This window comes from Opisthocomus hoazin, chromosome 21 (genome assembly GCF_030867145.1).
Source record: "Opisthocomus hoazin isolate bOpiHoa1 chromosome 21, bOpiHoa1.hap1, whole genome shotgun sequence".
NCBI lineage: Eukaryota > Metazoa > Chordata > Aves > Opisthocomiformes > Opisthocomidae > Opisthocomus > Opisthocomus hoazin.
In genome coordinates, this window is record NC_134434.1 from 10,097,825 (window position 1) to 10,110,153 (window position 12,329).

The 12,329-nt window shown below is 40.2% G+C and overlaps 1 protein-coding gene across 1 annotated transcript in view; it reads right to left on the reverse strand.

The window, feature by feature from the left end:
- Position 1: 1 nt before the first annotated feature.
- Positions 2 to 12,329, reverse strand: part of SMURF2 (SMAD specific E3 ubiquitin protein ligase 2) — a 67,437-nt gene continuing 55,109 nt past the window's right edge. Inside the window, exons 12-19 of the mRNA XM_075440646.1 lie at positions 10,796 to 10,899; positions 9,201 to 9,315; positions 8,602 to 8,780; positions 8,003 to 8,140; positions 7,653 to 7,773; positions 6,065 to 6,266; positions 4,164 to 4,239; positions 2 to 3,876 (exon numbers count right to left, since the gene is read on the reverse strand). Coding sequence (XP_075296761.1) covers positions 3,777 to 3,876; positions 4,164 to 4,239; positions 6,065 to 6,266; positions 7,653 to 7,773; positions 8,003 to 8,140; positions 8,602 to 8,780; positions 9,201 to 9,315; positions 10,796 to 10,899 — 1,035 coding nt within the window. The 3' untranslated portion in view covers positions 2 to 3,776. The remainder of the gene's footprint in view (positions 3,877 to 4,163; positions 4,240 to 6,064; positions 6,267 to 7,652; positions 7,774 to 8,002; positions 8,141 to 8,601; positions 8,781 to 9,200; positions 9,316 to 10,795; positions 10,900 to 12,329) is intronic.

Below are 12,329 nucleotides of genomic sequence, written 5' to 3' on the forward strand. Positions count from 1 at the left end.
CTTTAAAACCCTTGATGCTGTGACAGTGCAAACAGCATACAATTTATTGCTCAACTTCTGCATGGGTACATACATTAAGTACTTAAAAACCATTTTATACAGATTTTTTTTTAAAGCTCATGTAACAGCTGGGTGAAAATACAATGATACCAATGCTAAAACACTCTGTAATAAATACAATGGAAATGATAAACTAAGAACTGTCAGTTTGTGGAGGAGTAATTACACTTGTATAAACTAATTACAACTACAGACAAAGCTCTGAGGATGTGGTAGAGCCAGAAACCTACTACATAGTGTAAAGTACAACAAATGGCACCTGTTAACTATGTGGTGCTGTTTAAAATCTGAAGCAATCAGAGCATGCTACATTAAGCTGAATGATGCATACTTATGATATAGAAGCAAAGCTCTTACTTCCATCAATGCAGCCAGTTTAAACGCACCAGAAGTTCAATACAGATGTAGTGTTGTAGAAGGAGAATTGAAAAACGGCTTGTGTGCTCTGGACTTTAGTACAACACAAAAATTTGGTACAAATAAATCAGTTTAGGGAAACTGAAACTATGTGCAATAAAAAAATTAGAATACATACTGTACAAAGCACCATTACAAAACTCTTTACACCGAGAAATTAAATCCTCTGAATCTCAACTGTGTACTGTATATTTGAAATCTACAAAAGTCACTGTTCATAATTAAACATTCATAATGAAAAGCAACAGCATAAAACCATGATGTGACATCTCTCTAAAACAACTAAAGACTGGATAAAGTAAAACCCAGTAAGAGGGACACATCGAAATAAATATTCACATTAATCATGGGGTGAAAGTCCAAGGTTAAAATGCAATATTAGGCTTAGCACCTTTTTGAGGGGAAAGTAGCTGACATGATCTTGAAACAAAATTTTGCAAAGGAATTAACCCTTTAACATTTTCAGATAAACATGTGACTAGGTGATGAGGTGCTTTAGTTAAAGCTCTCAGTCATTATGAAGGTAGAAAGGCACTCAAAATACTTGGTATATTCATCCTCATCTGTCAGCTATGGAAAGTCAAACGTAATTTGTCTAGTTTTCCTATAATATATTAAATTTACAATATTTATCTGTGGCAGTTAAAAAAAATTCTCTATGCCATACCAAAATGTTTGGTAGAACAAACAGATGTACTGCTAAGGCTGCTGTGAATGGTATTTATCAGCTGATCTAGAGCCTCTATTCTGCAGAGCTCATCTCCTTCCTCAAAAATGCTTTTACGCCATAGTGTCACCATAATCATGCGTGCAGTGAATTTACCAGCCTAAGCAGGCTGACAGGGAGAAGGCTGCTGGGAGGTGGGTAGAGATGATGTGGTCAGCAGACGCTAGAGAGATAGTCTTCAAATAGTGCTGAGGTGCGCGGTCTGGTGCAGAGGGAACAGCCGCGCACCTTCCCCCTCCGCTCACCTAACAGAGTCCTGACTTCTCCCAAAAGCTGCATCAAACAGGATTTTACATTATTTGTGTTTCATGACCAGGGAGGCTGCAGCCACAGCCTGAGCAAGGGAAAGAAGACCAAAAAAAACAAAGGGAAAAAAAAAAAATAAAAAAAAATCACTTCTGCCAGCACTAGAGTATCCACCCTGTGAACAGTGGTCAGCAGAACCTGTCTCTGTCAATAGTGATAACTTGCAGGGGTCAGAGGGGGTCTCGGAGTGCCTGAAGCAGCGGCCCAGCCACAGGCAGCAGTACTGAGTACGAAACGCGCTGGGCCGCAACCGGCTCTGCTCTCCCAGGGAACCTGGACAGCTGCAGTGGTAGCTGCTCTGGTAACAGCAGCACCTGGAAGCTGTGAATTAGGGAGCCCAGCTGTAGGTGCAAAGGTACCAGCCGTTTTACGTGAGTGCAACAGTGCCTTGAAATGAAGGAAGAAAAAAAAAAAAAGGGTCTGATACATTTCAAACCTGGCTGTCAAAGCAAGTTTCTTGGCTTTCTGTTTACATCCCTAAGTAGCCTCATCTCTGCAGCCAGCCCAGAATGGGAAGCAAGTCTCTTAGAGCAAAGCTTCCAGCAACAGCTGTACCTAAAAAACCCATAATCAAATGAACATGTGGATTTGGCTCACCAGATTCTTACCACAATTCTAGAAAAGTAGTCCATTGCCCACTAACACACAACATCCAGTAGTAGTTTACTCACTGTGGCAGTCAGATTTGGCAGAACAAAATTAAGTTCAAGCTCCACAGAACAGACAGAAATTAGCTAGTTCACTGTGCGACTTACACTGCAAAAACGGAACAGCTGGTTACATCCCATTCTTTTAGCATGTTCAATACCCTTGACTTTCTTCTCATTGGCAGTGTAAAAATAGTGCAGATTTGATGATTAATTGAAACCCAAGTTAAAAAAACACAACATTGATTGGAAAAAACCCGCTACTTACTCCAAATCTTCTCACTGCTGAGAAGAGAATGCCATCATCTCTTAAGCAGACTGATTTATCTACACATCACGAGCAGATCACACGGATCTTAACTGAGAATTTCCAAACTAACTTCAGAGTTCAGTTCCTTCTACTGGTAGTGCATTTTATTCCCCTTTGAAGAGATCAACCCATGTTATAATTCATATATATACTTACTTCCATCCCTACAATCAATAAATTATGTGCTTTTAAAACCTCATTTTCAAAGCACACTACACATATTTCAGTTCATACACCATTTTACCTTAGTTGTAACTTAAACCCACGTGTCACGAGCAGCTAGACAAAGATTACAACATGTTTTACCTGATAAATCTTTAGCGTCAACAAATATATAGCGTGATTTGGCTGCATTCAAACAAACTTTGGTTGACTGGACAGGATGGGTTCTGAAATGAACTGCTGACAGGCTTCTGCTGTCAAAAATCATCTCATCGGCACGCTTAAAAAGTTGAAAAATGCAGTGTTTAAAGTCAAAAGCAACAAAAAAATACTCTTGACAGACTCGTTAGAAAAACACTGTTTTAAAAAAATCAAAACGTCTACTGTTGATTAAAAAAGGTCTATTCCACGTTAACACAGGTACTGTACCAAATACAGTATGTGTCACTCACACTAGAAATTTTGTTTAAGGAATCTGACAAGTGATATAAATAGGACCCCAAAACATCGTATTTGTAATTCATGCTTGAAAAATATAAAAAAGCCCCCTGTGGTAACATTGAAGTTGAATTTACATTGCAGAATATAATGTTTCACTATAAGAAAATGCAGTTAACATGTAAGTGGCTTTAATTAAAAAGGTTAATGTTCTTTCAGCCAATTTTATGCAAAGTTAGAATAATCCAAAATATTTTTTTCCAAAAATAGCAGGTATAGATGCTGTTCAGTATCATACATTTCAAAGAGGCTGAAACGTGACTTGTACCGACTGCTGAAGTTGTGTCTTGGTATCTGAGAATAGAAAACAGGTAGGCAAATAGAATAGATTACCTTTTACAAAAATAGTAGTAGTCTTTAAGTATAGAACACTGCTTAACTGTTGAAATGTAGGAAAAGTCAGCATTCTGTATGTTCAAGATATTAGTTTTTAATAGCAGCTGAATGATCCTATGGCAGGAACCACAGAACCTCTTTTCTTGAAATAAAAAAAAAAAAAAAAATTCCAAAGTTGTCCTTTCCCTCCCAGTGTCCTAGTGTAGAAAAGGGAAAGTTTCCTGTACTTCAAGCATTTCTTGAGTCTCGGCTGAGGGCAGGGCTTTCTGGCTGACAGGAGTATAAATAGAGTCTTGGGTAAGCCTGGGAAGGGTCATTCCACAGCAAACCCACATGTTTCTTCAATGGCAGTTAGCAGCTTCTCGTATAGCTTGTCATAGCTTTCGTAAGGAGGAATGTCTATTCGGTTAAAGCTGTGGAGAGAAGGCGGAAAAGCGTCAGCTGTCCGGAACATCGAGCATCGCCTGGCAAAGTTCTGTCACACTGCATTCAACGTACTTAGAACAATGACAAAGCCACACTGAACATCACCAACAGAACTTCATATAAATAAAAGCAGTCTCTAGTTTTCACACCTTTACTACTCTATAACCGATAGCATTTATTATGGCAGAGAAGGGGGGGGAAGACTGCTCAAAATACAGAGACAGCAAATTGGTCTTAACCTATATAACACAATCGAGGCCTGAAAAATGCTTACCAGGTATGAGCTTTCGGCAGATTGTTCGTGCTGGCATCAATCTGGTGTATTGTAAATAGTCGTGGGCCTGCAGCACCTGAAAATCCAGAGGAGATCTCTACTACTGCTGTATTGTGTCATATGAAGCAACAAAAAAAGGAACTAAAACCATGAACAAAGAGCAGCTACGCACAAAGAAAGCTGAAATCACAAACGGGCAGGAAAAAAATTAGAACTCGCGGCGCCTATCAGACAGATTCCTCCCCTCCACCCACACATGATAACCGTGCAGTTATTTAAACCACTGAAAGATAAACAAGAGCAAAGCATTGATAAGGGAGACTGAAATACCTGTTTTGCAGAGTGCACTGTGGAATTCTAACAGGTTTGAATTTAACTTCTCTCACCCTTCCTAGAGAACAAAACTGGTGCAGCTTCATCTGTCCCCATTTTATAGCAGGTCCTGAGTAGCGGCCAATTCCATTCAAATTCGCTAGAAGAGTTGCAATACCGGCTTCTTACAGTTTTAAGTTAATTTGACTATACGGAGATCCCCTTAATCTCTCCACTAAAGAAAAGACTGCAGCACAGCAGTCTCTTTGACTTAGTGCACACTGAAGATTTCACAAGGGACTGAAGAGGTTACAAATGCCCCAACCTTCGCGAAACAGCAAATCTTCCCTGAGGAAGATGTTGAAGAACATAATCCACAGGGTCAGTCTTCCTCATGGGGACTCTCTGCTGTGAAATCAGAGTGTGAGCTTGCTGTGCTGTGTTAGTACAACGCAGTCTACAACCCGGTGACCTTCATGTTCAAATCTGTAGGAAGGCAGGTTTCATTTCCTCACAGAAATGTTTGTTTTACTATAGGGTAGTCATGCTAAAACTTGCCACGCTGATGACCTTAAACTGGTATTACTTCCATTGCCCTTCTCCGAAGAGCTCACTCTGCTACAGTAAGAGTATCCACATCAGTTGTAGGGTTATATTACTTATAACTGTTCTGAGGTGGTTAACGGTTGCAGTTTGCCTGAACAAGTCCCTCCAGCCTTTGCGATATTGTTCAAACACTTCCCACCTCAAGTACCTTACTGTGCTTAACAGAACTAGGTCTTAAAAAACTTCAGTATTCCCGAGCTTCTAGTGCTCCTGAACACTTCAGAGCTAAAGAACAGAGGAAAAAGAAATTCTTCATTATCCCTTCATTACTAGATAGAAGAAACAGATTCCTAGAGCAACCGGTTTTTGTCTCTGGCAGCTGTTACCACAGCATTTGTGTTCTGCTGAATCTTCTACCTGTTCAAACGGTTTACGGCCAATGTTTTCTCTCGTCGCTGAGAGGGTAAAAGAGGATAACTACCGTGTTGGCAGAGCGGTGCGGGCTGCAGCCAGAGCTGCCACGACAGCGCCAGAGCCACCACCGAAGCTCAGAAGGCAGCTGGGGAATCCAGGCGATCACTGCCGACGCCTGGGCCACCTGCGCTTGTGTCGCTCTGACAGTCAAAGCGGTCAGCGTTACAATGCGCCTCTGCCGTCAGAACTGCAAGAACGCTGCACGCTGGCACGTTCTGGTCCCGGAGCTGTACAACGGGTGATGAGGGCTCGCAGCAAGGAAGAAATCAAAATACAGGCTTCCAGAAAAAAAATGTAAGGAAAGCCCCGAAGATCTCTGCTGCTCAGAACTTCTTGCCAAAGAAGGAAGTGCATAATTGAACAAAAGAGCCATTTACAGCTGAGTAACAAGGTAATAAACACACACAGAAAAAAAGACTATTTGTTATTCATCAGACCATTAAAAATCGCTCTTAAAAAGTCACACTGCAGCCAGCTGGCCCCATTTTCAGCTAATGTTTCTGTGATGTGTCCTAGTGCTTCCTTACCAAGCACAGGCATTTGCAGTTACTTCTGGAGAGAGAAGTTACCTTGCAACGCCTTGAAGCCCTGCAGCGGCACTCGGGACGAGCCAGTCACGAACTGGAGAAGTCGCGCTCGCCTCTCTTCATCGAAAAACTCCACAGCTTTCCAGAACCATTTCACGATGTTGCTGTCCGGGGTACAGTGTTTTAACCTAGTATTTGCCTTCCAGTCATTAACATCAATTTTTCCCAGTCCACAAATAATGAGCTGTAAATTTAAAATACAATCAAATATTTCATCATTGATCAGTATAAATGGTTTTGGAGCCTGCCAAATGATGAGTAACTGATTTTGCAAAAAGGACAGATTTTATACCAAAGGCAAATTACAATCCCTCATTAACTTTAAGCAATGCAGAAATATAACTTTTCTTTTTTTTTCAAATCTTACCTTTGTACACCATTCATTTTTCAAATGGCCTCAATTAAAATGAAAAACCACAAATCTGTCCTGTGAATTCAATAACAGAAGCACAGATTCTATCCATGTGTGAAAGCCATGCATAATTCACATTTGAACTCAGTATTTTTTTCTGGAGCATTGCTAAGGGCATAGTTGGCTGGTCCAACTCTGGACCACCAAACGTAATCTTGCTCTTGTCACGCCATACACGGAATACAAATCAGACTTCTTTCCTGACAAAGAGCTTTCGGCGCTTCTAAAATGGAGATCCACAATGGATCAGTTTAGGCTCAACAGGGATATGATTATGAAGACATTTTCTTGTGACTGAGAACACTGGACCTTCCCCTTTCTTGTTCTGCATCTGCAAAACGATTCTGGGTTAACAGTATGGCTGGCTCGCTGCTCTTGAAGGAGAATATTCAGGATAAAAGAAGAGCAATCACTGGCATTCCAGTACAGGAAACGGAAGAAAGCACGAATAATTTACCTTGTGGCCTTTTTATACGGCAAAAACCTCAGCTCCACAGCTAACAAACTGTATATTAGATTTCAGTTTAAAACAAGCCTGGGATCTATGGGATTTGCCTGGAGAGGATATTGTTAGGATGCTGATCTTGACATTTTGTAGCACATTTGTGCTGACAGCACCAGACAGCACCTTTCCTTCCGCTGTATTTACAGGGCCACTTCCGTCTGGCATAACTTGGCTCTGCAAAACCGCAGAGCTGCCTGACACCAAGGCCGGTGCCGAGCGCTGGAAGGGCCGGCAGCAAATGGTGGGAGGTGGAAGGGAGCGACAGGCTATTTTCCTGGCAGCACTGAGTTTAATACCGTGAACTGCACGGTGAGAAACGGGCACCACCAGCTCTGAAACAACCCGCCATCACCGCAGTTACTTCTCCATAGGTTCAGCTGTGTTTTCAGGGATCAGAGAGGGTCTCCTACCACTTCCGCAGCTGCTATGAGATGTGGCCTTGAGAAACACTCCCGCAGCTCTCAGCGGAAGGCACGCACAGTCTCAGTGGCTGCCTGACCTGGCCAGCTCTTCTGCTAACTGTGTTTCTCGCAGCAGCGCACCTGCGAGCCCCAGAAGCACTGGGGACACGGCTTCGCGTGTTACTCGGTCTCAGAAGAATGCATCAGCCTTTTGTTGTTACACTCGACAACACGTAACATTAGCGGACTGACCTCTAACTCCTTCTCATCAAATGTCTTCAGCAGATGTTGTGGGATTACTTCATTAAATCCTTTCTGTAGAGCCAGAAACTGAGCTTCAATTCCTCGTAAAAATCGCCAGTTTACATAAAGTCTGCAAGAAAGTGCAAATTGGTTTTGTGAACGATGTCTTCAAATACAATAAACCTGCAATTTATCCAGCCAAAAAAAATGGCCTTACTGACAGGAATACACAGAACACCACCCATGCACCACCGCTTAGAAAAAAACCCAATAACATAACACTGTCAGTTACTTCAGTAAGTAGAAGTTCCTCTCCACCGTAGAAAATATAAAAAACTTTGGAACAGATATTGATGTACCTGACATATTCCTTTTTGTTCTCCTCTGTCACGGGGATGCTTTTGCCATTGGGTTTCAGCTCATGTTGTATAATTTCCCCATATGCATTGTGTTCTACACAAAACGTGTGGTCCAAGACTCCCGTGATATCATTCTCACTGGTGGAAAGAAGTAAGTGACTCAGCGAAAACATATTCTGCAAATAAACTGCAGCCATACTGTATCTGACAGACATCACCGTTTAGTTTTTCATAGCATTTCAAATTGCTGCTTGGTAGCAAAAGGTGAACATGCATTTTTTGCTATGTTATATTTTAAAACCATTATCAAAGTTTCAGTGTTATATTTTAATAACATGTTACTGTTAATAATAGGCAAAATTAAAATTTATAAACTGAGCACTTTACAGTTCAGTAATTATTCATCCCTGCCCCCAGATCTGAATACCTTGAGCATGTTAAGCCTTTAAAGAAGCTGAATTGTGCAAGAAAGATGTTTCTTAAATCTGCCTGAGCAGAAGATCAATATATACTTTCTTTTCAGCTGGGATTTAGGAACATTATCACATGTTACCAGAGACAGAATTCTAACTCTGTAAGATACAATACACAGTACATACAGTATCCAGACCAAGCTGTTATGAAGATCAGGGTCAACCAATTCCATATCATCCAAAGTAATTGGCTTCCCTAGCAACTGCTTGTAGAAAGGCAACGTGAAGCCCCCATCGATATAGTGTCCATGAAACACAGCCATCCCCATTATCCGTCCAACAAAATGGAAATACGATAAGTGTTCCTAGAATTGAAAGAAGAGACTAAGCCATTCAGCTGAGTAAGACCTCCAGGTTACATCTGCTGAATACGAAATAAAATTTCAATACAAAGAAAAAAAAACCCAACATAGCCAGAGTGTTTTGTTTGTTTTTATACACAGTGCATTGAGCATATTGCTTCCAGTCCAGAAGTCTTACTACTAAGAATCAAAATAAACTTAATTTCTCCCAAAGGAAACATAAATCGACATCTTACAGAAAATTAAGAACACATTTGAGAAGTTTCTTTGATCGGTACTAAAAAGAAATGATATTATTGCACAAATTCAGTCTCTAGCAACACCAATGTGAGAATTCGGTTCCTAAGTCTAGAACACTCTCCAGACATATTTCATTTCTAGCCACACAACAATCATTTACAGAAGTCATGTTACCGGTCATACCGGGTTGACTGCAGAGTCTGGGTTGATTTGCAGGGTATAGATATCATCTCGGGAATATTGGAAGAGACCGTAATAGGGATTCAACATTTCATGTGACAATAGGTAGAGCCACTCCCTGAAGAAAAGAAAACAATTTATTGTGTACTTTACACAAATGCATTCCTACACCGAGAATATTTTCAAAATGGTACAATTTTTTTAAATTTTCTTCACATTTATGTTTAATGGTAAGTTATCTCTGAACACATTTAGGTAAGGCTGAAATCTGAATTATTTTTACTGGCTCAGCAACTGCACAGCACCTGACGACTGACATATTTCCCAGTTTTCCAAGATTTTTCTCCAGGTTACTTATTTCCAAGAGAGTTTCTGACTACGATTCTCCTTCATCCCTTACACACTAAGACAAGACACTACGTATTCTATTGACTATAGTACAGAAGTGCTCCAGTCAAAGCTTTTAATATAAACTGTCCTCAGGTAATGGATATATTTGGTTAAAGTTTTAATTAAATGTTCACAAATCAGTAAATAATGGTCTATGAATTGGGAAAACGGTAACATTTCTTAGCTTCACCTTCTCAGCAAAGGCTCCATGGCTACAGACTAGAAACAAACCCCATGCCGAAAAATACTAGCACATACTTTGGAAAATAGCACACAATAACGTCTGCAACTTCTTTATTTTAAACACTATTATTATCATCATCAAACAATTATTAGTAGTTGATTCAACAATACTGTTTTAGTAGCGACGTCTAATTAGCACGTTAAAATATTTAGGAATGGATGAAGTGAACACTCCCTGAAGACAGACGCAACGTAACAGCCTCGGAGCCAGAGGTTACGTGCCACACACCAACTACGGGTGCAGAAGATGGACTGTTTGGAAGCATCGCCTGTACTTGGAAACGAATGCTAACGGTAAAAAAATGCATGGCAATGCAAATTGTGAGTACTCTGAAATGAGTCAATACTCATTTAGGAAAAGCAGATACACATGCCAGAGGTGGGGAATAGTTTCGGTGAAGTAAACCACCATCTGTGGAACTGGCTTACAATTCTTAACGGTGTTTTAAAATGTATGTGAAGAGTATCTTCATACAATCAATAAAAGTAACTTTTTATAAGCAAGTGAAAAATAATCTCAAACTATTGACAGACTTTAGTTGCACACGAACTGCCAGTCTTTAACTTTTGCTTCAAACAGCAGTGATAATTCGTAATAAAGCTTATTTTTAAATCAAACTTCTGCCACAAAGCTGAGAATTTAGTGATACAAATTCTGAGATACCCAAGCTTTACTGATCAAATACAGTGATTCCAATAGACAGCAAAAGCCTGTCTCACACATGATAGACGTCTGATGCGATCTGAAACATGCGTTTTGATTTGTTTACAATAAATTAGTTCTTTTCTGATGCAGTTTTTTCTTTAAAAGACTATCTGAAAATACACTCTTCTGACATACAATCTGTTACAGAAATAAATATAAATAAGAATAAGGGAAAAAGCAGCAGCGCTGACACAGGGCTGGTTCAGGGTTCAAAGCCCTGGCGGGGTGCAGGGGGAGCGACAGAGGACCGGCTCTTTACCTGGCAACACCTCCATAGTCAAGGCCTTCCTCCCCACGAAATTTTATCATTAATCGTTTCCACAGGTCTTTTGGCCTCATCTTCATGACTTGCCTGTAGGATTCCTGTGAACACACAGCACTTTCTTTCATTAACTGCTATTTACAGACAAGAAGCAACTACTGTTTATTAGAAATGCAGTCTCAGGCTCCAAGTCCAAAGGGGATACTATTAAAGGTGACACTGTTTTCCTAGATATTAACCTCTGTTTCTCAAATCACAGTCTTCTACAAATGTTATAACATTTGTCAAATAAAACAGATACGTGAAAAGAACCACCTTCCATTAAATTTCCAGTGGCGTACAGTGATCAGAATATTCTCTCTTTCATTATCACATAACTTACAAAAAAACCCCCATGTGTGTCATTAAGATCTTTTTTTTTCTGGCATAAAGGCTCACAATTTTTGCAGCCAACAGTGGAGCTCCGACTCCGGGTATAACGCGTGTGCAAACCTTCAGGAAGCATCTTAAGAACAGAAGCATCAATGCCATCCCAGTAAATCTACAGAATTATTCCTCTATCAGTAACACTTCACCATGGAAACAGAAAAAGAAAGCAAAAAGAGGCAAAAAAAATGCTATTTTTTTAAAATTAAACAAACAAAAAAAAGTCAAGTTTTTATTTACATCCAGTATCGGTGCCCCAATCTTTGGCTTTGCAGAACAGAAGAGGTAGGCGTGCCTGGCACCCAACAAACTAAACTTGTTATGTTCTTGTTCTGAAAACTATTTTTCACTGTTGTACAGCAGCCTTTCCTCCCTTTCTGTTTCAGCTTACAATGAAATGAGTTGACTGTCTCCGAAGGGAAGACCAACACAAATCTTTCTTGGCTGGAAAACCTGTGACACCACAGTTGGGCTATCACGTTGGTGGGTGGGGTAAAAAAATGCAACAGGGATCGGTGAGACGGGTGATAAAGTTCTCAAGAAGACAAGACTGTTCTCCAGAAAAAGCCAATGAATTATAACCGTGTTTCATCAATTTAGTAGAATTATTCTGCTGAATAATGTCACAAAATAAAATGCAGGTATCCCACTGTGGGCATCTCTGGTCATTCAAAAGCCTAGGCAATTCATAAAATTGGTCTGATTCTGGAAAAAAAACCCCACCTAAATAAATAGTAATAAAAATAATCAACCAGAATTGAGATAGATGCTAAGTAATCCCAACTCCAAAGATGAATGCGATTCAACAGTAATTTTACTTAAGTTACAATAGATAAAAAAACCTGTTTAGTTTTCAATTTGTAACATTCCCTCTACAACAGACATCGGCCTTCTTACATCCAAGGAAAAAGTGAGACTGTATCTTCAAACGCACGAAGTGGCTGGACTCCTTCCTCAGACCGTGACGCAGTCTGTATGTACATCTCCAGCCCCAGGGAAAGCTTTCCTCGTTTTCCTTCTTTACAGCATAAATACATCTACTTCAAGTACACAACTGTTCTTAACACCCCCTTGAAACACCTCCTCTTCCCATTTGCCACCGGTA